We start from the raw sequence: 22,363 nt of genomic DNA on the forward strand, positions 1-22,363 counted from the left end.
TGTGATACGGGGCTGGGCTGACAGGTTGGCCTGGAGACTATGGAAGTAAATAAAGGTCAGTGGGATCAGCCTGCTTGGGGAGGAGAGGGCTATCAGGTCTGATGAGGGAGGCTTTATCTGACTTTTCTGTAAACATTTTTCCTGCCTTCCATTTACTGCCATTTTCCCAGGCACTGCTCTGGAGAGTTCAGCTTAGGACATGCCCTGTTGGGTCTGATTCCCGCAGTCACAGGCAGCTCTGGGGTAGGGCTTTAGCTCAGGGAAGTACAGTCTGACGGACATGTGTTTCAAGCCACAGGCCTTGGGAATGCCTTTAACTCCTTGTTGCAGGTTTTAGATCGATATTTAGATACAGGAGTGTTTTCAGTATCATGTTGATAGAATCAGTTAGCAAACAATGACTTTTCTTCTGAATTTATCACGGGAGAAGTTCTAATGTGTGGGCTGTAGCTTCCCCTGTCCATGCCTGCTTGCCCTCTCTCATCCCTGAGGACAGGCTGCTCCTGCTCAGCCCCAGCCCCATGCACCAGCTCCCGGAGCAGCAGCCACCATGCACGAGTCAGAGGGGAGCAGAAGCTGAGACAGCCCTTGAAGGGAGAAGGGTGTGCGAGAGGCTGTGCAGGAGATGAAGCTGAACAGTTTTGCAAAACTCGTGGGAGAGGCAAAGTCTGATGTGAAGTTACAACTGGCAGTAAGAGACAGTATATTTACCTCCTATCAGTCCTGCCAGTCTTTCCTGCAATAGAAAAGCTGTAACAATAACGGGTCACAAGATGAGAGTGGATATGAAGGGCACTGCTAAAATCCTAGGTTCTTGCCGTAACAGAAACTTTTGTGGGGTAAAATTCCTGGGTGGTGTGAGTATGCTCCCAGTGTGCTCTCAGCGAAGGCAAGTAACAAACTCAGTGGTGCTTATCTGTTCACAAATACAAATGCTGCTGAGAAACACTGAAAAAAAGCCCCTCAAACAACAAGAAATCTTAAAATCTTAGAGCCTAGGTTGTCAGAGAAGGGGAACTTGAGTATGGGATCGTGTAGGTGTATTTAAAGAGAGGTGAAGTAGCATCCTTTGTGCTGTCAGAGAATCGTGGCAACGCGGGTTGGAAGGCATCTCTGCCTGTCTCCATTGGAGCATGCTGGGACTTTTATTAAAAAGCTCTCATCTTGAACGCAGCGGTAGAGGAGAGGAAGGCTGTTCCCCTTTGCAGGTGTCTGTTTCATCAGTACATAACTCTGGGCAGAAGGTGACAGCCCTTCTGCCGTTTCCCACTGCTTCCAGTGTCTTGTATGCAGTAACAAATTAACAGCGCGAGTCCCCCGGCATCCCACGTCATTGTGCTGGTGGAGGCTAGGAAGGAGTGAGAGACTCTTGGAAATCTTCCTAAGTGCTGGATGTTGGAGGAGAATTTCTGTGATGCAACATGTCAGGATCACAGAATGCTCTTTGTTCACAGCAAGTAATTCTGAAGTATTCCACACTGTATCTTACGTGGGCTCCTTTTTGGTTTTTTTCATACCTCAGATGAACTATGTTATGGTGGAGTAAAATAAAGGTAAAATCAATGACTGACACGGTACAATCCTTCTTTAAAAAAAAAGAAAAGAGAAAAAAAAAGCTTCAGAAGCGTGACAGGAGGAAAAAAAAAAAAAAGATCAACTTCCTATAGTTTAAAAAAACAAACCCCCAAACGAAGTGCCAAACAGTGTCAGCCCTGCCCTCTAGTGCTGCCAGCGAGTAAGAGGTTGTTGCGTGGTTCACAGCAATGTTGTTAAGGCTGGTTATTTTTTAAGGCATATTAGAGTGTGGGTTTTTTTGGTGTGTGTTTTTTTAGGGTGGTGTTGGTGTTTATAGTGTTTTCATAGGATTTTGCTGCAAGACAACTAAAATCAACCTCAAGCTTTGTTGAATGCTGGGCTCTATAAAAAAACCAGAAATACCTTGAGCACCTAAGATAATCATTATGGTAAAAATTTAAATAAGCTGCAGCAGAGTAAGAGTGTTTATGTGATTTATGATTAACTGATGCTTCCCCTCCACAGTATCGAAGGCGAGTATGTTCCTGTGGCAGGCGACGAGGTCACCTACAAGATGTGCACCATCCCACCGAAGAACGAGAAGCTTCAGGCGGTGGAGGTGGTGATTACCCATCTAGCTCCTGGAACCAAGCATGAGACCTGGTCAGGGCATGTCGTCAGCTCCTGAGGTGTCCCGGAGGGAGCGCGGCCGCTGCCTGCGTGGTCACTGCTCGACAACTGCCTGCAGGGGACCTGTCCTAAGAATATTCTACGTATTGTGCGGGAGGAAATACTGCATTGTCAATAAAGCAGAAGTAGGCCAAAATTACCATTTTTACGGCTGGCCTCAAAAAAAAAACAACCCAAAAACAAAAACAGGCAATTCAAATGCTAATGGAAAAAATCTATCGTAATGTGTTTACAACAAATGTATTTTAAAGAGACCTAGTTTGTGTGCTTGGTGGAGGGGGGGAGGTTTGGTTTTTCTTTTCTCTTGTGAACTGATTCCAGGAGATGCCCAGGGGGACAGGGGAGAGGTTTGAAGGAGAGCTCTTCTGGTGCAGGCAGCCGTGGCAGAGGCACGACTCCGAGTCCCAGAGGTGTGCAAGCACCATGTTCCCTTCAGCTGCCCTTCGGTAAAGGTTGGGGTACACTTAGTGCTGGTAACAGGGCCTGGGTGCCCTGTCTTGAGAGAGAGGTGTTCGTTGCTGCCATTTGTTTTCCTCGGGGAAGGAAGTTCACAAACAGAGCAGCTGCCGCAGGGTGGAAAATCTCCATCTGGTGGTTACGCTCCCATGGTCAGGGTTGGGTGCCCTTCAGGTGCACCGTTTGCAAACGGCATGTCTGCATATGTCTGGGATATTGTGGTTTTAAAGCCTGGATTGTTTGTGAATTTACTTAGGTGCCTTGATGGTTGATTAGCAACAAATTTTATAGGCCAGTATTAAAAAAGAAAACAACCCACAAACAAAAAAAACAAGTTGAAATTTAAAAAATTTGCTTCAAGGTAAGTGGCAGAAAGCTGTAGAGTAGCGGATACTTCATAGCCTCTGACTGTGCCTGGATTTAGACAAAGCTGACAATAACCGTCTTGATTGCGTGTAGCTGAATGTCTGCCGTGGTATGTCACTGCGCAGGCAGAATAACTCCACTTCTGAAAAGCAAGTTTTATGCTGTTCAGATGACCGTGTATGAAGTACCGTGTGAGTTACTTAATAAGCTCAGCTGTCTCGGTCAAGTAGATTCCGCAGCTGTTTCCCTGGAAAACTTGCTTGGTAGGATGTGGTATGGTCACCCTTGCCCTGACGCTTCCTGCAAAATTTCATGTAGTTGTAGCGCAACTAAACTCGTTCTGTTCTGTTTGTCTTCCACGTCTTTTTTTCAAATGAAGCATTGTTCTCTATTATGTTCCTAACAGTGGATTTTTATTGACTTTGCAAATAAAAAAAAAAAGAAGATGGCATGATACTCTTCTGTGAGTTGTGTGAAACAGCGTAACTTCAGCTGCCTCTTTGCAGTTTTAACAATAGGCACTTGCTGTCCTGAAATGTCTTAGGCCTCTTTTGCAGCAGATGGTGTGTTTGGAGGTCTGATCCGGAGAGCGCACAGATGTACGGAGGTTAGTGGCTTGTTTGACCTCAGCTGTGCCTGTATTACACCGTAGTGTACGATAATGACCAACCTGGAGCAGGGTTTTGGAGTTTCCTTTGTTTTTTTTTTCTTAACGGTAAGACTTGGTAGTTGTGGTTTTAACACTGTCCAGCTTGTTGGAATATCACATGCTGCTTCCTTTACAATAAACGCAACCATTATAGTGCTTTAACGTATGTCTTGTGTCTGCTCTCTGCGCAGTTGGTGTGGAAGCTGATGGATTAGCATCAAAGAGAAGAGGGTGCCTGCCTATGCACACCCGTATTATGAGAGTTAAAAGCTTTTTTAAAAGTGTTGTAATATCAACTGACTGTCATTACCAGAACAATTGGGGAGTAATTTAGCAAGTTTTTTAGCTGCTTAATGGATTTGTGCATAATATATACTGCTACTTCTGTAAATACCTTGATTTTCATTATATAATATTTAATATTAGCTACTATTTATATTAGCATATAGTAGGGCGTAACAGGGAGGGACAGCATAGCCTGCTCATTTAACGTGAAACTCAGGGCAGGAAGGACAGAACATTTCAGAAGGGGCTCCTGAGACGGAGCAGCCAGCATGCAAAGCTTTAGCCAGGCTTCAGGGGATGGGACCCAAGCACAGAAGGATTGTGCCTGCCTGCTTTTTCCAACTCGCTCTACAGAAAGTAAGATGTAAGCAAGGAACTAGGTGCTGTGGGTTGCTTTGCTTTCTGTTTTTTCTCCCCTCAGAGAGAACGTTTGCTTCTCAGCTGTTGGCATGAGAGGCAGAAGATAAACCTTAGCTATTGGCAGTGGCTGTGCAAGACTGACTAGCAAGCTTTTAAGATCTGAACACGAGCAGGTATGTGCACACAGCGGGTTGTATTTGAGGCTGGAAACAAATCTGGGTTTGATGCTGCACAGGATGTTTTGCAACGGTAACATTCTGCAAATGCAGGAAACACTCATGGCAGCGAAGTAACCAAATAATCAGATATATCAGGTATCTGCACACAAAGCGGTAGCTATTAACATCTGGCCATCTTTCCTGCACTACTGGATGGTTCTGGTCCAAAGTCTGTTCCCGTTAAAATGAATCAGGCACACGAGAAGGGTTTTAGCAGACTAGATAGTTCTGATGCATGAGGGCATCACAGCTCCTCCTTTTTTGGAAGCCCTTTTGGGGGATTTTGGTTTGTACACAAAGACTGTATTCTCCTCTTTTTTACTAAGTATCACTTAAACTTGGAATGGGAAAGATTCAAGTAAATAATTTATTTGTACAGACAGGCAACATACAACAGGTCTGCTTTACATATTTTAATTGCCAATAAAACCGAAAGAGTAATTTTTCATGATAAAATGAGATTTTATTCTCCTTTACTAAATTAAACTTTTCATACACGATATTACTTTCCCAATGCCAGAAAAGTAATATTAACAGTTACGCTGATTGTCATGTTTCAACTTGAATTTTAACAGAAACATAGTTTAGGTCATTTTTCTTAGTGCTGAAATCTCATCTACCGTTAGTGTCTTACCAGGAAAATCAAAAGTGTAATTAGTGACAGAAATACATTTTGCTACTATGCTCAAGTTGTTTTCATTATTTTTTAATAATTTTTTTATTTTTTAGATTTAAAAACAGTCTGCAAAAAGTGTAGGTACCATGAACCGTACTGTGCATTGGCACAACTGTACTGAGGAGGTCACTTTAGCACCAGTTGGTCCAGCCTTTCCGGTGGTGGTGGTAGACTCAATGCACCTTGTGACCATGCACTGGAACACGTGTGAGGTCAGGGACTTCTGGCTCAGTTCTACCTTCCCGCCCCCAGAAAGAAATAAAACCTGTCTCTCTTACTCCTTTTCCAGTTTTAAACAAGGAAATCCCAACTGTCTTATAATGCGTGTCTTTATAGCAAAAGGTAGTATTTAAAAAAACCTGTAAAATGTTCATCTTTTAAATATCAGCTTCCCTTCTGTAATGACTGACCAAATATGAAAAAAAAATACAGGATGAAGGAAGAGGTTTTGAGTTCCTGAACTGTCTTAACCGTTTTGTAAGTGTGAATTCTAAAAGTCTCCTATTTAAAAAATAGCTCTTCACAGATTCTTCTTGTATCCTCTGGGGAAGTGACGCTGTGGCCTTCTGTTCTGGAGTCTGTGAAAATTTCATAGTCATTCCCTCCCTGAAAACACAAGAGGAAAAAAGCAGAAGAGGATTTAGTGTTATTTACCTTCATGTATAGTCACAGTCGAGGCGTGGGAAAGGGACATGTAAAGGAAATTATGGAAAGAAGGGAGATAACATAGTCGTGGCTGAGATGTCTTCCAGAAAGCTAAGAAACTGCAAACCACCATTTTGAGATCTTGTATAATGTGTTTATAGCAAACCTGGGCTGAAATTTCTGCTGAACACCACAAACACTGGCATGAGAACTTCCAACCTGCATGTTGGAATTGGTAATGAAAGAGCAGAACTCTCAGTGTAAGTTTAGCCGTGTCTTTAGTTTGGTACAGCAACCCCGTGTTGACTTTTTACAATTGTTTACTTGTTGATATAAAGGTATAAAGCTCATTACAGAACACTGTACCAGCACGTGGTATTTGTAACTCATTTGCATTATCCTCTCCTTTCCTTTTAGGTAAATCATTGTTAAGACTGTTGGTCCTTTGCTATTTGCAGTAGTGTTCTGGCCTTGCTAGCTACTGGTCTGATGTAACATTTGTAACTGGTTTCTAATCCCAAGAGAGCGATGAAAACATCGTTTCACAGCTGGCTCCGGAACAAAGGCGCTGCCACCTGCATGAGCAGGGATCCCTGAGAGCCGCAGCTTCATGCACTACAGGAAGCAGCACCTAATTTTGTACGTTGTTCGCCATGCTGCTTTCCAGCGAGTCAGCAGCAACTCCTGCTAATTCAAAACTCTGACAATGCTGCACTGCCAAGGATAGGGTTTAAAACCAACTGCCCATAAGCTCTACGCCAGAGGGACAAGTAATTACTTCTGCAGCTGGTGTCAAGGAGAAATCACCCCTTTCATTTAGAGCTTGTCTTTTTCTTATAAAAGAAACTTGGCCTTTTAAGGTTTATAAAACTATAAAATTCTTTGTAACTTATAAAACTGTAAGTTCTTAGAAAACGAAGCCTTTTCTTATAACACTTAGCCTGACACTGTCCCTCGGCTGCATTCAGACAGCCTGAATTTCATCCAAGTCCTTGTGCTTGCTGTTGCCCTCGTTAGCTCTGGTCAGGTCCCTGCTCAGCATTTCCAAAAGCCTCTGAATCACCCCGCAGAGCTGTTCAGCTCCAGCTGTTCAGCTGTTCACCTCCAATGACTGGGGACAGGGATTATATATAATTTCAGGTCCCCAGTGTGGCGACAGACAGAGTGGTTACCAGAGGAACAGTATTAAATTAAATGGAAAATAAATACGTTTAATAATCACTAGCCAACAAGAAGCATCTATCTACAATAACCAAAGAGGATAATGAGTTCTATATAGCCATGTCACCTAGGTTTTTAACATAATTACAGAAGTTCAGTTTACAAACATAGTCCAATATTAAGCCTGTCAAGAACACTGTGTTCCCTTCAGGAAACACAGGAGAAGTCTATGCTCAGGGCCATTGCCCTGCGTTATGCTGGCCAGTACGGCACAGCCAGTTAAACACGGACGCCTTCACATTTACATTCTGACTTCAGTTCTTGTCAGGCATAAGGCAACTGGTTAGAACCTATGGTGTTTGTGGTTTAAAACAGCTCTGAAATGTATACACAAAACAATATACTCACTGGCATAGTCTTATCTCCAAAGAAATAAATAGTCTTGAATCCATCATTGGCAACGATTCCTAAGCAGTACCGCTTATCCCAACCATCTGGGAACACATCGAAGCTTATCTGGCCTCCTAGCATAGACATGAGCCAACAAAGTTTGTTTTATTAGAAGAACACATTCTTGAGGGGAGCGTAAGTGAGGAAAAACTAAACTGGGTCAGATTTTTGGTAGAGGGAGCTTTGCAGAAGTCACAGAAATGTTATGAGACCCTGGAATGAAGTCTTACAAGTACAGAAAGTGTTTTATAGGGTATCAGTTATTACAGTTGTGACTTACAGATTATTATTTACCCATTAAACAAACATGAAAGTCTTAACATGTTCCCAAACACTGACTACTCTCAAACAAACTAAACCTTATTTTAAAAATCACATTTAATGTTTTTACTTTTAGAAAGAAACTACATGAATGAATGCAGCCATTGGTGCACGTACAGCTGTAAAGTCTTATGCAAAAGATTTTCTAAGGCTTTCAGAACAGAAGGGAGGAAATCAGCCTTTGTAACAAAGCCTAACAGGACAACACCTGTTCCAGTTCCAAACCCTTGGACTTTACCAATACATCAAAGCAAGATTCCCACACAAAGCGGGTGTCAAAAAGGTATTTACAACACACTTCAGGAGAGCTGTATTGCTGTTCATTTCTGCCTTAGTGTTTCAATACCACAGCTCTAATGGCAACCACACTTTTTTACAATTCTGAAAAATAATAACGTAGTAATATATGGGGGGGGGGGGATAAAAAAATGCATGGAAAACTAATTCCCCCTTATTATCACTTTTCTCTTTAAGCTTGCACTTGCTTTTGCATTTTCTTTCCTCTCCTTCTTCCCACACAATGCAGCTACAGAGCTGAAGAACCAAGGGCTACCAGAACAGTCCTGATGTAGTATTTCTGATCAAAATTGATTCGCAGAAACAACTCTGACTGATCAGAAGCATGTAATATGTTTCAAAATGAGCAGAATCAGTCACACAACTGACATTAAAAGACAATGGACTGATGACAAGAAATGAAGTTCTCTTTGTTGATGGATTTCAATTAAAACATACCAAATGAAAGCTTAAGAGGAAAAAGAGCCTTAGTCTTGCAGGCAGTGCCTGCAACCGCCCCCAGAAAGATAACCGTCCCACAAATGAGATGGGGTATGTCATGCCCATAAGAAGATATGATTTAGATAATATTTAAATTAAATGATATTTTAAACGTGATACCTATAGAAAATGTGAGGCCTTTTCCAGCAAATTCTCTTCGTAAATCAGCTACAAATTTCTCTCTTATATGTTCCTTCTGTTAAAAAAAGCCAAAACACAACATCAGTTACATGCTGTGTTAATTCATCAATAAAAAGATAACCTCCAAAACCACCCCCAAAATATTCAAAGGTCTGAGTACCACGACTAGCATGCTATAGCTATACTTTTTATTACTGAAAGCACGCTGAGAATATTTCTACTTTAATCTGTTCCAACTTGTGAAAAATAAGAACAAAACTTCACATACATGCTGTGGTATTTGCTCTTCTATCTGAAAATCTTAGAATACTAAGGAAGTATGCTTCAACTCCCAGTAAAAGTCAGTTTTACAAATGGGGGGACTGAGGCATAGGAAGAGTCTCAAAACTGGTACTGATCTTCTGATGCCATATACTCCAGAAAGGGTACTTTCAGAATGCCTTGGGCTTAGATATCTTTCAGCATCCATTAGGTGAGTCACAGGCAAAGACTGCTTTTGAGGAATTAGATTTCAGTTTCTGTATCAGGTCAGAAACAGTTGTTACGGTCTAGCAGGGAACAGAACTGATAGCATGGCTCAGATTCATTTCAGCCTGCACCTTTAGCTGTGTACAACGGAAAATAAATGGTGAATAGTTTGACCTCAGCTTTTAAATTCTGCTTTAAAAGGCTTTAAAGAGTTGACAAGAAAAGTAATAGTTTTATTGATTTGAATGGCTATAGGCTGGTATACTAAGGAGCATTCCAGATAAGTATGGTTTTATCTAAGACAGATTTTTTCAGGAACCCTGTGTGCAGAGGTAGGATGTTCGGTACTCTGGATACAGGCTTAAAAGAAACATGAGCCAAACCCTCCTGCTCTACAAGTTATCATTGTGAGCTACGGTAACAAAAAAACTCCTGTATATTTCCTGAAGTCTGAACTAAGTTGTTAGTTCAACCACGTGGAAAGGATTAAAAGGAAAAGAACTGCACAAAGTAGAAAAGCTTTTTAAAAATCATAACCTGGCCATAACTGCCTCTTCCAGAAGAGTTGGATATTTTTCAAGAGTTGTAACTCACTTTATCAAGTTCATAGAACTCAACTCGTTCTTCCTGGCTGCAGCTTCTTCCAATGGGCGACACATTTAACATCCCATTTCGGAACTCAATAAAAGTGCCCCTGAAAAAGAATTGATTAACAAGACAGAAAATAGATCAAAAATTGCTCAAAATACTGAATATCACAAAGAACTTTTGTTTAATTCTGAAGACAATGGGAATCAGATGTCCTTTCAGCCTCTCATTGCAGGCATGAAAAACAACATGTAGGAACCAGTACCTCTGGCATCAAGGACTCTTTTGGACTTTTATTTGAATCTGGCAACCTCAACATCCCCCTTACTGGCTTTCAGAAGTATGATTTGGTTTTAAAAGTACGACGGGAGCATCCTGTCAAGCCAGTTCTCAGACCCTGACAGGACAGTCTGTCAGCTTTGGGGTGAAGCGACAAGATTTAGAGCAATCTTGGCAGTGTTTCTAGCTAACCTCACATACGGTTTGTATTAATGCCTGGAGCAGCTGCACCCTCACATGTCACACAGGACTGCTCTTACTGCACGCTTCTCATCTCCGGAGAACATTATGCTGCTGAATTCCAAACACGTCAAAGAAATACTCCCACTTTCAAACTGAACTTCCTTCCCTCTTGAATAAAAATGCTCAATCAGTATTTCAAATCCTGTGCTCCAGCTGGGACCTTGCCTTTGTATGGGCGGACTGAGCTCTGTTTCACGTACACAGTTTTCTTAAACCACAAACTATTCATTTGTTGCTGAGCAGAGTGCTTTACATATTGATGCTCAAGGCTGTAACATGGAGAACATGGTGACACGAGATGCGTCTACGCACATACCTTTTCTTTGGCAGTTTGATCTTTGCAATATAACTCAGGCAGTAGTTGATTAGATCCTGAAGTATGTCCTCGCCCAGGTGACCCTGAATGCTCTAACAAAATAAATACCATTCAACCAAGGGTCCAGAATGTGAGATTCTAAAAACAAGTCACATGGAAAACACAGACATTGGATAATCAGGCACAGTTAATACCACAAAGAAACATGCCTTCAATAACTAACTCTCAGTTGATGAACTAACAGCTCGCATTTTTCTTTTTATTTGGGCTTTTTTTTTAAACCATAATACCAAACTCTCATTTAATATGCTCCCTACTAGTAACCTCCTTTAGAAGGAAACACTGTGGGTCAAAGACAGCAGACCTAAACAAAAACTTGCAGTTAACATTTACTGCAGCCACATGTGAACAAACCAAGATTGTTACTGGAGTAAACTGGAAACCACCGCTCACGTCAGCAACTTCCGCCAGGATCTCTTTTACAATTTTAATCTCCATTACTTACATTGAACCAATGAAGGTGATTAGGGTATCTAGAATCAGTTGCACATTTATATTAATTTAGAGTATTACCTTTTAGCTTATACAACATATCGGAATGTGCACTATGAATTAATATTACAAAGCAGCTACGAGAGATCTACAGGAAACCTTCTGAACCCTAAGGCCCAACAGACACCAGCTATGAAATGCCGTATTCCATAGGACCTCCAGGAGCAGAGGGATTGGCCACATTTCCTCTGCATGAGCTGAGGGAAAAGGCTGTTCCAGAATTTTTACTGTTCTTATTCGATCAGATGCTCCAGACTCCAATAGCTTTTGGTTTTGGGAATACCGCAAAAAATAAAGCTCAAGGTGAAGACTGTCATTACGTGAATCGGAGTGACGAATGAATGATCTGTTACAGAACTAACACATGAAAATAGCAGCAATTTTGGCCTTAGAAGTGTGATTACAGAGGACTGCACTGTAGCAACAAAGGAAAATCTTCCTTAGAAAATGTCTCTTTCACATACTGGAAATTTCACACTTACCTGCTTGCCCAAGAATTTACCATCTTTATATGCTACAAGACCGTTTTCTGGAAAAACGTAGTCGAATTTTTCAACCACTACAACCAAACAAAAAGGCAGTAACTTGCAATTTCCCTTGTATTTTTAATGCAGAATTATCTTACATGTGAAAGGGGTTAAAATACAGTAAACGTTAGATCATAAAGCCTGAAAGATTCAGCAGCATAATGTGGAGCACAAGATCAAAACTACTCTCCTTTCTCTCCACGATTAACGCACACATCGAATCACTTGAAGCCTTTCAGTTCAGCTACCTGTATTTTTGCTTAAAGGTTCTTCCTCTCCTGCAAGTATGTCTCATTGCATTAAATGTAAGGAAGTGACCGAACACCTCAAACGTTACAAAAGCCTGGCACACAGCCTGGCTAGAGAGCAGACCAAATACTACCATTTTAGGTTCATTTTCTCAATGTTATTAATCTACAGTAGATGCCCAAGAGTTGTGAGAATCTCACTGCAGCGCAGGACGGTACGGCTCAGTGGCGACTGCCTGTCAGCCAAACCAATTCTGAGCCACCTGGGCGTTACAGATGGCTATCAGTGGCATCGATTGAGTAAAGACAATTAAAGGGAGTCTTTTATACCGAAAAGGAAATGCCTCTCAAAGGACTACAGCAGAGTCCCTCTCTACGTGGCAACCCCTCAGCTGGCAGAACCGCACGGTTCCTGGGTGAGCCTGCGAGCAGCCAGCGCACTACGGGCCGCGTCACGGCCAGGGTTTCACTAACGGCGACTGTCCCTCAGCGAGACACCGACACACCAGCAAGACCCCAACGCGGCTGCAGCCTCCCGACGCCCACGGACGGCTTCTCGTAGGCCGAGCGCACCCCGACCAAGCCCGGAAAGAAGTCAAAGGCGAGGGAGGCGGGGCTGACCGGGCTTTCCGCTCCATTTCCCCGCCACAGCCCCGGCCCTTACCGTCATCCCCCAGCTGCTCCTGCATCTTGGCGAAGTCGGAGCCGCCCACGACGCCCACCCGCACCTTCCGCCGCAGCTGCTGCAGGAAGGCGGCCATCTCCGCCGTGATCCTCTGCCGGCGGAGGAAAGGCCCGTCAGTACCCGCCCTGGGCCCGGCGGCCCCGCTTCGCAACAGCCACTAAAACCCAGCAGTGCCGTGCACAGCTTTAATGCAAAGGGAGGGCTTCTTTCTTCCCTTAAATGGCACCTGCAGTTTGCCCATCAGGCGCCACGGGAACGGCTGCAGAATCCGATGGGCCTGTCCATGCTGTCTCTGAGGGCCCGTGGCCGCTCCGGGCCCGGTGGGCGCGCGGAGAGCCGCGACCCGGCCCCTCCGCCCGGCCCGGCCCGGGCCCTCCTCAAGCTCCGGCCCCCGTCCCCCAGTTCCGGCCCCGTCCCCGCCTCATCCCGCCCCGTCCCATCCCCGAGACCAGCCTGCCGCGGGGCGGTGAGGGTGCCGTCCACGTCGAAGAGGCAGAGCACGGCCGGCGGCGCCATGTCGGCGGGGCGGGGCAAGGCAGGGCACAGGCTGCCGCCGCGGGGGAGGCCGGGAAGCGGGAGGTGCGGTGCCGCTCCGCCCCTTCCCGCGGGGCCGCCGGAGCCATGGCGGCGGTGAGCGGGGCGACACGCGGCAGCGGGGGGCTCTCACCCGGGGCCGAGCAGTAGGGCCGCCCGTGAGGCGACGGCGGCTGCGGCTGCGGCCGCCTCAGGGGGAGCGGGGGGCGCACAACGGCCGAGTAACGGCCCGGGGAGAGAGGGCTGGGACCAGGCCCGGAGGAGGGGGACCGGGCCCGGAGGAGGCGCCGCCACCATCCGGAGGACGCCAGGGGCAGCGGCCCCTTTGATCTGCCTCAGCCCCCGGCGAGCTCTGCGGCGGTGGCCGCCCCGGCCCGAGCCTGAGGCCGCCGCTGAGCGGAGCAGCGCGGGGCATGAGGCAGCACGCAAGTTCCCGTGCTTCCTTTTGTCTTCTGTTGCTCCGCACGTTCCTGTGTCTGGTCCCTCCTTCGGCGTTGCTTATGCTCTCCTCCCTTTCGTCGTGCTTAGTCCGCTTTTCTCGGTTTCCCTGAAATTACCATTTCAGTGTTTATTTAACGTGTCAGTGGCTGGCAGCCGCAGGTTCTCTTTGCTTGGAAGCCCCCGGTAGTGCTGGTGTTTCCACTCGGATGTGGCTCGGAGAGAGGCGGGGGATGCGCAGGGGTCGTGCACCTGTAGCATCGAAAGTATCTTCCCTCATCCGCAGGGGGGGTGCGAGCACAAACACCTGTTCCCTCAGGTAACACCAGTTTTAGGTATAAGGCTACGGTGAGCTGGGGCGGGGGGCTTGTGGTACCTGTCTCCAGGTGCCTGAGGAAGAGATGCTGAGCTAAATGGGATTTGGTTGCAAAGACAACTCATTGGTGACCTGTGGGACTGTCTCCTTACAGGCCAGGCTCTGCAGAATAAGGACTAAAGTCTGCGTGGCACCATCTTTTGGGAGATATCTACAAAACCAGCTCTGGACGAGGTCATGGAAAAAGGAAGATGTTCGCCCGCCCGGCTTGCAGTCACAGAACTGGCGAGCGAGTGCTGTGAATCATTGTCTTGGGAGACAGCGAGAGCCGTCTTTGTGTCGGTGCCATTCAGCCCCCACTGCTGTGGTCCCACAAAAGGCTGTGGAGGAGAAAACAGAAGAATTCAAACTGGTCTACAGGTTTCCAGGGATTAAGTACTGCAGGGTACTGTCCCGACTGAAGCTGTTACAGACTGCCACCACCGTGGTCACGCTGCCGCCCATCTGCTACCTCTACCTGCAAGACCAGGTTTCACAGACTATCCTCTTGTATACAACTGGCATCACCCTCTTTGCTGGTGCCATGTTGTATGGTATGAGCTACTTTTTCAGACGAATTATTGGATTAATCTACTTAAGTGAAACTGGCTGCACTGTCAAAGTGGCTCACTTGACGTTCTGGGGAAGACGGAATGACATTTACTGTCCCATAGAGACAGTGATGACTTTGGATGAAGTTGGAGATAGCAAGGGGGAGCTACTTCTCCAGTTCAAGCGGTATAATAGTACAGATATTTTATATTTTACAATTAAGTTTGGCCAGATTGTAGACAGACAGAGGTTTACTCAAATATTCGGAGAACTCGAGTCATACAGCAGATAATTTCCAGTGATTTTCCTTGTCGCGTGTTCATTGTGCTTACTCTTCTGTGAAGTTTAATTAGTTTACCAAACTGACGTACTTCTGTCATTTTCCCGTGCAAAGCCTGCTGGTAAGTGTGCTCAGCATAGGAAGTAGAAATGGTAAAGAACAATCCACTGGACTAAGTGTCTCTGCAGCTTGATTAAGGTGTGAGCAGCGGCTCTTCCGTGTTGGGTACAGTGATGCGTGTGGTCACCGGCAGGTCTAAGTCTACACTGTGCTACTTGGAGCCTGCAGCAGGAGGAGTTTCTGATGCTGGCCCTGATGGTTTCAGCTGGCCTCTTCCATTGTTTTGAAACAGGAAAAACTCTTGAAGTGAAACGCAGTAACTCTGCCAGAGCATCCTCACTTTAAATTCCTTGTTTCTTTTAGCGGATTTTAGCTTGACTGGGAAGCCTCTTGAAATTCAAACTTGTCTGAAACATACATACAGTGACCAATGCTGGATGTCAGGGTACAGGCTCCTGCATTAATGAATTGGGGGTGACTGGAAAGAGCGGTACGTGATGCTGTGTAAGGTGCGTGGGGTCTCTGGGCAAGGTCTTCCAGGGTGTGAATGTAACTAGGCAAAATGAGGGCGTGTGTTCTAAGACACACAGTTCAGCCGTAAGCGTCTGACTGGGACAGTGTTCCTGCAGCCTCTCCTAGAAATAGCTTTCCCCTTGGAAGAAAGGGAAAATGTACCCGAGTTACAGGGACAGTCTGGCATCCTTTGTTTGGTTTGGATCCAAATGATCATCTGAAAATTTGGAACTGCTTGTCCGTCTTTGCATATACTCAGGTTTGTGGTTTTGTATGTACGAATGACATTTAATCAACACTGTAACGTTTGAGTTGCAAAAACTTCAGTAAATATTACCAAAAATTATCCTGGACCACGTGACTGAAGCAGTCTTCTGTGAAGAAACCACGTAGCCTGGGGAACAAGTCATCTGCGTCCCTTCATGGGTTTACACATGGGATTGGGGCCTATCATCAAAAGCTCTGTTGCCAAATACCCTTCCCACTCCCCCAGGCTGGGCTTACCTAAAATGGAAAGAAAAAAGGTAAGGCACCCAAAAATTGAATCAACTGTATTGAATTAAGGCTGGAAATATGTGTACTTCGTATTCTGTTGAACTTGCAGGGTTGATCACCTCAGCGCCTGTGTCCGAGAAGGACAGTGCTCTTAGTCTGTGGTGGTTGTATGGTTCCTCCTTTTCCAAAACCTCAGTAGGAATGAGGAGCAGGATTTAAACCTGAGAAAGAATCAAACCTGAGCACCTGTAATGTGTAAAACTTTTTTTTTGAATTGTCAGAAGCAAGTTAAACTTCTTACACTGCTCTTCTGGCTGTTACCTCACTTGAAACAATGGCAAATAAACTGACCCTCACCAACAGAGAAATCTGGAGTGTTCTTTGCCCTGTTTCTTCCTCATGCGTATTGAAACCTGGGTGGATCACCAGATGCAGGTAAGTAAAATTGCCATTTAAGTGCACAGGCTGACCCTGATCTGCTGTTTATTCACGGTGAACTTTTCCTAATGGGGGCTCCATTATTTTAAACTTTGGCTGATACCGTGTGGTACAGCAGCATCAAAAGGAAAAGAGAAATGCTCCTTGGCTTAAGCACCACGGCAGCAAAATACAGTGGTTTTTGGAGGCTTATCTTCACAAGATTATGTTTAATATGCACTAATTATTCAGTTTAGGGAAGTACTAGGTGTAAAATAAAAAACCCTGGAGAAGTTCAATTATAAATATTTTATTTAAGAATATTGATTACACATGAGATGTCATTTTTTATGAGTCTGTGTACAGTTACTAGTTACACCATGAAGTGTAGTTCAGTATTTGTTTAAACATTTATTTGGCACTGTCCACAGTATGCTGTAAACAATATTAACTGTATATGCTTCAGCTGCATTGCTTTCTATGTATTCTCTAACATGATTTCATCAACAGGTTGTACACAATTATACAGTTACTGAGTGTCAGTAAAAATTATAAAAACACCTAGAGTATTCATAATAAAAGTGAAGATGTGGTAAGACTTCAAATTACTGGACCTTTGCCTCTGTAAAAGTACGGGACTTGCTAGAGACATTTACTAAAACTACTGCACTGATATGTTGAACAAACTAAGTCCCAAAATGTTGCCAGGTACAGTTCTCTGTTTGACTCGCCTCTTGCTGATAATACGCTTACGAGGACAGCGATGACAATGAAGTTTTGCTGAACACCAATTCACCGGGTCCTTCCCCGACATTTCTACAACCTCCGCTCAAAAACCTGCTCAGGTTCTGACCAGCCGGTACCAGAATTCTGGTTTCTGCAGAGAGGTTTACAGAAATCCTGTTATTTTTAAGCTAGCAGAAGAGAGTGTGCTCGAGTTTCCCAATACCAGCACTTGAAAAATAAAATGGGAAAACCATGATTAGCACTTCTCAAAGCAGGTAAGAAACCTTTCACATTTTGGTAGCTGTATTAAGTGTGTAAATCTTTTAACTGCTCTTTTATCATGTACTTAAAAATTGTCCAATCCTAATAGGGCAACTGTGAAGTCTGCTGTGGTCCCTGTTTTTTTGGTGCAGAACAGAAAGTTAAACTTAGTAAACGAAATCCAGATGCTGGCTAGCCAAGAAAAGGAAAAAAAGGCACCAGACCTAGTCCAAGTCAGCCTTAAGCAAAGAGACATCCGAAACGCTTCTCTGAAGAGAAACACATCAATGAAGTGTCGATACTTTTTGATCCTGTGGCTTTCTAGAAGATCTCTGAAGTATCAATGACTAAGAATTCACTATTAGAACAAAAATAGAATTACTTTGCATTATACATGTGCAGTTAGGACTAGACCTTCGCTGTAGTGGCTCTGATGTCAGGTAATGGCTAAGGTCAAGCAGTTCTGCTGTAGTTTTACAAAATACCTCAAGTATTCACGTAGAACTTGTCCTAGATAAATTTAATGGCTATTGTTTGTTACGGGCAAATGGTAAAATAATCTCAAATAAGTCTAGATTGCTGGCAGAGGTGGAAAGAGTGTGCTTTATATGATTCTCTAAGCTCTGTCAAGGGTATAGACTTTTGGGTGTAGTCTTCTCTGTAAAAGTTTGATTGTAAGAGAAGTCAAAAGCTGTAAGATCCAGGATGAGGGAAAAAAAGTGCAAGTCCCTCAGTTCCACTGCGAGCGCTGCACGTGTGGCTGAGAGCGTCAGCGCCTCTGAGGCAGAATGTGCAGGCTGAAGGGCGGGCACAGAGGAGCTGAGGCATCCCGCTCCAGCGGCAGACGGCTGTGTTCAGGGGGATAAAGCTGGAAGTTATTCTGTAAAATACTGTACTTGGCAGTGGTGGAAAGCAGAGCTTTCCTCAAAACACCTAACTTTATTGCAGCTACCGCTGGAGAATGGCACTTTCTGCCTGGCAGGCACGTGGCTCAGTGTGCCACCACCCCTGGTGCTGCTTCTGGATGTAAATCTAGCGGGCTCACCTGGGAAAGGGACTGTACCAGCCCACAGACAATCAAATAGTCAGGGCCGTGAATGTAGAGAGGACTCTGCAATTATTACGACCCAAGCCAGAAGATGGAGGGCCACAGCTTCTACCAGTGCACAGTGGGACAGCTGGGTGTACCTGCTGGTGACCAGTACCAGTGCTCTGCCTGGGCTGGGTTTGCACGGAGCAGCTTGCCTTGGGCAGGATTACAGACTGAACACAAACCTTAGTTTATGAATTTACACTTATCTTGTGAGTAGAGAAGACATGAATTAATGCAAACTAATTTCATAATCAGCTGTTCAGTGCGAGGGAACTACTTTTTACTTGAAGTTTGCTAAGATGTCACTGAAAATGTTCAGAAAGAGGTGCGCGTGATGGTCCTTGAAGATCAGTGTTGGACGGAAACGAATGGATCTGTCGCCACAGCCTCCCAGCACGACACCTAAAATGAGAAAAGAGCAGGTCGTTTGGTCATTTCCATCTTTACCGAATACCCAGAAAATGCAGGTTCCTGAAGGAGGTTTGCCTCACTGTGGAGGTCCAGCAGAAGCTGCCCAAGTCACTGCTAACCACAGTGACACAGCACGTGGTCAGTGCTGCAAAGGGGCCACCAGCTCCGCAGTGACTTAGAAGAACACTGCGGGTGCCCGTAGCTGTTCTGTGAAACACCGGGAATGTCGGGACTAACCCCAACATCAATGGAAAGACTCCATCCGGTGCGCAGCTCAAACAGCATCTGAGCCTTCAAACCCGCCAATGCGCTACTGGTTAAGGACCTCAGTCCCTGAACAAGACACAGTAAGTTTCTTTGCAATTTTTTTTTTTTTAACTACTTTGTTTTTAATTACAAAAAGTTAAGAAGTCTCAGTGCTGGCAGACTTCTTCCTGCAGTACTTTAAATGTGAGGTTCAGATCACCACACTCCCTCCTGATACCTGGGCCTGTCTACAGCTGGGCAAGAGTTCTGCAGCACAAGAGGGGTGTAGATCTGTAGATCTGTGCCCATTTTAGGCAACTCGTTATATTTCATTATTAAGTATTCCATCAAATTCATAGGTTTTCTCCCTGTGTTTTCCCGCGTGACAGCTACATTAACTTTGTTCTAGTTTTCCTGATGTGTTTCTAGAAGCAAGCCATGCCTAGGTGCACCTACAGTCACTGGAGAGGAATATGAAAGATGTCAGAAAAACTCACGCCCTCCATAGTAACGTTAGGCCCACAGAGTAAATGTACACACTGTGCAATGAGCTCGTCTGATGTCTCCGAAAACACAAGTATTTCCAGAAAAATCTAAATATAGTTTTGTTCATAATTTCATCACTTTTGTCCTCTGATATTGTAGTACACATACACCATAGAAAAAAGGAAAATTTAAAGCGTTACCCGTGCTACCGTTTGTCACTAGAAGCTAATCCGCACACAAACTTTCTTACCTTTGTTTCTGGCTATTGTAATTAACTTGTTCCTGGTCGCATCATTTGGAGTGTCAAACGAACAGAAGGTGCCTCTTCCTCTCACTCTGCTGATCAGATGGGGGTAACGAGCCTGCAAAGAGAGGTGAGGGGTAGGCAGCGCCGCTGCTGCGACAGCGGGCACCGGCAGCAAGCTCTGCTCTGCCAGGCCTCCTGCCACCCGGCGCCCCACTGCCACCTCCGCGCCGCACAGCCAGCACTCCCCACGGAGCCTTGGTCGGGAACAGCCCCAGAGCGTGGGGCCCGGCGGCAGGCAGGGCCTCTCCTCGCAGACACACAGCCCATCAGGAACAGAATGAATCTGCACCCCGGAGCTGGGTCCAGTAAAATCTTACTTGGAGCCTCCTGAAGCGAGCATAAAGCGTCCTGCCTCTAAAATGCACTCCAGCAAAACGGGCATACATAATCTGGAATGGGGCTAGAGACCAGCTCGCTCTTGCGCTGCGCTAAGATGCCTGCTAGCATGATCTGCGTCACTTACTGTCAATTACAATCCTCATCTTTTGTAAGAGCAACCTTTTTGGGATAGTACTAGTTGTATTCTGGCCCTCCAAAGTATGAAGACGGTAATTTTTTGTGTTCTCCTGCCTGCTGTGCCTTGAAGTTGTGGAGGGAGCAGAGACTGTATTTGGGCTTATCCTGCGCTACCGATGCACAAAGCACCTTTTCGGAGGTGAGTATCTGCAAGTCTGCCTTAAATGCCCGGCTGATTTTCCTTCTCACGTGGGGCTCCATAGCTGAAGCTGTGAAGGAATTTCCCTTACTCAAGGGAGGGAAAGCTACAATTTTCTTGTTTCAACAGCTCAATGGAATTGTAGCAAAATAAAAAGGCACTTTCCTTTAAAAGGAACTTTTGGGACAGTGAAATGCCAGCTGCTTGTGGTAACAGAGACTTCTACCAAAATAATTTAACTAGGTGCACTTCATACCTTCAGATATTTTTGGGGTCACCCTTGATTTTGGATTAAGCTATATAAACCCAGCATCCAGTCAGTAAAAAAAAAAAAGTTAACTTCCATTTAAAATGGGACGCAGTTATTGAGGCTTGCATTGAAGTACCTAAACCAGCAAGTTACTATTATGGTCTAGTTCCCAGCTGGAATTCCTCAGTTCAAGTGTTTAAACTGGATTAGGTCAGATCCTACCTGATCAGCAAATCTCTCCGTATCTATAATCCTTCCAGATATTTACCTGTAAATCCAGCAGCCCAGTCAGTAGTGCTTTCCCGGCATGGGTTGCATTGTTTAGAAGGTCTTCTCTTTTAATAACCTTAATGACTTCAGCGAGCATGAGGTTCTTGGATGGATCTCCAAGCCAGGTGTTAAAAATCCGATAGGGCTTGGGAAAGGGTGGAGAGAGAGTTGTGGAACATGTTAAATCGCTATAATAAAGAAAAGCAAGCCATCAAACTGGTAACGCAAACATCTGGTGTATGAAAAAGCAGGTACTAATCTCAGCAACCCCCTTTTTGTTGTTGTAAGAGCGAAATACAGCTGCCCTGCTAAGCAGAAACAAAGGGCAACCACTTTGTGCTACAAATTTAGCGCCTCCTGTCTTGCTGCTCTGACATCTCACTGAAACATGACACAGAAATCAGCATTGTCTATACAGGTTTAACATTCAAGCTTTATGTTCTCCCCCTTATTTTTTTTTCCCCATTTATTACATCTAAATTGTCATTAATGCGAAGAAGAAATCTTGCTGACAGAATCGCTAATGCTGACGTACAAGCTCTGAAGATACCACGTTGCCCCATGGAAGAAGGTGTCAGTTTCTTGGTTGGATTTTGTGCTGAAGCTTAGCTTGTTAGGCTAAACCCGGTTCTCCGCTCCCTCCCACCACCCGTACGACCTTTGTGACTGACAGCAACTAGAACGAACGTGAAGTGACCACAACTTTTGTGTAAGCACAAAGCTACAAAACAGCAGCTCCACCTAGCTGACCCTGCGTTACTGAACGAAAGCCCGTCTCTTCCACGGACACTACGGTCACTCATCAACAGGCCCCCAACTAGCACAGAGTCCCTTTCATTGGAAATCTTACAGCGTTTGGCCTGAACTCCTCTTTGTGGAAAAATCCTCCTGTCATCATCTTCTTACTGAACGTGACCACGTCCGCTGGGTCATCCAGGCCCCAGTGTTCATGCGCCCAGAATTTTCCTGTGCAGCCACCTCCCGTCTGCACCTCATCCACCAGGAACGCACAGCCGTGCTGCCAAGACAGAGGGAGAGAGCAGAGAACATGAGTCCGCATTTCCAAAACAAAAATACCTCCCCTGTTGAACAGACAAAGACAAGCCAATCACAAGCCATATGACAGCCCTCCTTCCTCTACCTTCACCACTCCAAATCTCCCCTCCTCAAGCCCGCACCGATGCCACTCGCTGTGCACTGCATTTCACAATTACGAATTCAGCTGTTTTTTCAGAAAGGCACGAGAAACATATTTTCTACCTAAATTCACAAACGAAGTATATATTTTCATGTAATCCATGCATTTTCTTATATAGACTTGAACATTTCTAGAGGACACCTGAAAACACCTGGGAGGAGTCTGGGTGGCATTTTCAAAGTCTCTGAGGGAAGCAGAAT

General features: G+C 44.9%; 4 protein-coding genes and 1 long non-coding RNA gene across 10 annotated transcripts in view; 3 read left to right on the plus strand and 2 right to left on the minus strand.

Annotated features, from left to right (window-relative positions):
- CARHSP1 (calcium regulated heat stable protein 1) overlaps positions 1-3,838 on the plus strand; it is a 54,749-nt gene extending 50,911 nt beyond the window's left edge. For all 3 annotated transcript variants that reach the window (XM_054213115.1, XM_054213116.1, XM_054213117.1), the window contains one exon: positions 2,041-3,838. In XM_054213115.1, coding sequence (XP_054069090.1) covers positions 2,041-2,203 — 163 coding nt within the window. In that variant the 3' untranslated portion in view covers positions 2,204-3,838. The remainder of the gene's footprint in view (positions 1-2,040) is intronic.
- Positions 3,839-4,937: 1,099 nt separating this feature from the next.
- Positions 4,938-13,163, minus strand: PMM2 (phosphomannomutase 2). The gene is made up of 8 exons (XM_054213120.1): positions 13,070-13,163; positions 12,596-12,707; positions 11,639-11,715; positions 10,605-10,696; positions 9,773-9,872; positions 8,690-8,765; positions 7,430-7,545; positions 4,938-5,821 (listed from the first exon to the last, which is right to left on the minus strand). Exons 1-8 carry the CDS (start codon positions 13,130-13,132, stop codon positions 5,717-5,719), a joined length of 741 nt encoding a protein of 246 aa, XP_054069095.1. The 5' UTR covers positions 13,133-13,163; the 3' UTR covers positions 4,938-5,716.
- A 22-nt stretch (positions 13,164-13,185) lies between these two features.
- TMEM186 (transmembrane protein 186) lies at positions 13,186-16,211 on the plus strand. Of its 2 annotated transcripts, none has more exons than XM_054213119.1 (2): positions 13,186-13,246; positions 14,059-16,211. In XM_054213119.1, exons 1-2 carry the CDS (start codon positions 13,238-13,240, stop codon positions 14,785-14,787), a joined length of 738 nt encoding a protein of 245 aa, XP_054069094.1. In that variant the 5' UTR covers positions 13,186-13,237; the 3' UTR covers positions 14,788-16,211. The 2 variants fall into 2 exon arrangements, 1 of the variants encoding a protein (XP_054069094.1); XR_008468230.1 differs by lacking the exon at positions 13,186-13,246 and having other exon boundaries at positions 13,916-15,872; positions 16,125-16,211.
- A 2,393-nt stretch (positions 16,212-18,604) lies between these two features.
- The window catches only part of ABAT (4-aminobutyrate aminotransferase), a 70,059-nt gene continuing 66,300 nt past the window's right edge, over positions 18,605-22,363 (minus strand). For all 3 annotated transcript variants that reach the window (XM_054213111.1, XM_054213110.1, XM_054213112.1), the window contains 4 exons: positions 21,816-21,983; positions 20,964-21,110; positions 19,734-19,845; positions 18,605-18,742 (listed from right to left, as the gene is read on the minus strand). In XM_054213111.1, the coding sequence (XP_054069086.1) occupies positions 18,621-18,742; positions 19,734-19,845; positions 20,964-21,110; positions 21,816-21,983 (549 nt within the window). In that variant the 3' untranslated portion in view covers positions 18,605-18,620. The remainder of the gene's footprint in view (positions 18,743-19,733; positions 19,846-20,963; positions 21,111-21,815; positions 21,984-22,363) is intronic.
- On the plus strand, positions 18,738-21,821 carry LOC128914307 (uncharacterized). The gene is made up of 3 exons (XR_008468231.1): positions 18,738-19,098; positions 20,377-20,445; positions 21,466-21,821. It is a non-coding gene; the product is annotated as an uncharacterized LOC128914307 (long non-coding RNA).

Source organism: Rissa tridactyla, chromosome 8 (genome assembly GCF_028500815.1).
Source record: "Rissa tridactyla isolate bRisTri1 chromosome 8, bRisTri1.patW.cur.20221130, whole genome shotgun sequence".
NCBI lineage: Eukaryota > Metazoa > Chordata > Aves > Charadriiformes > Laridae > Rissa > Rissa tridactyla.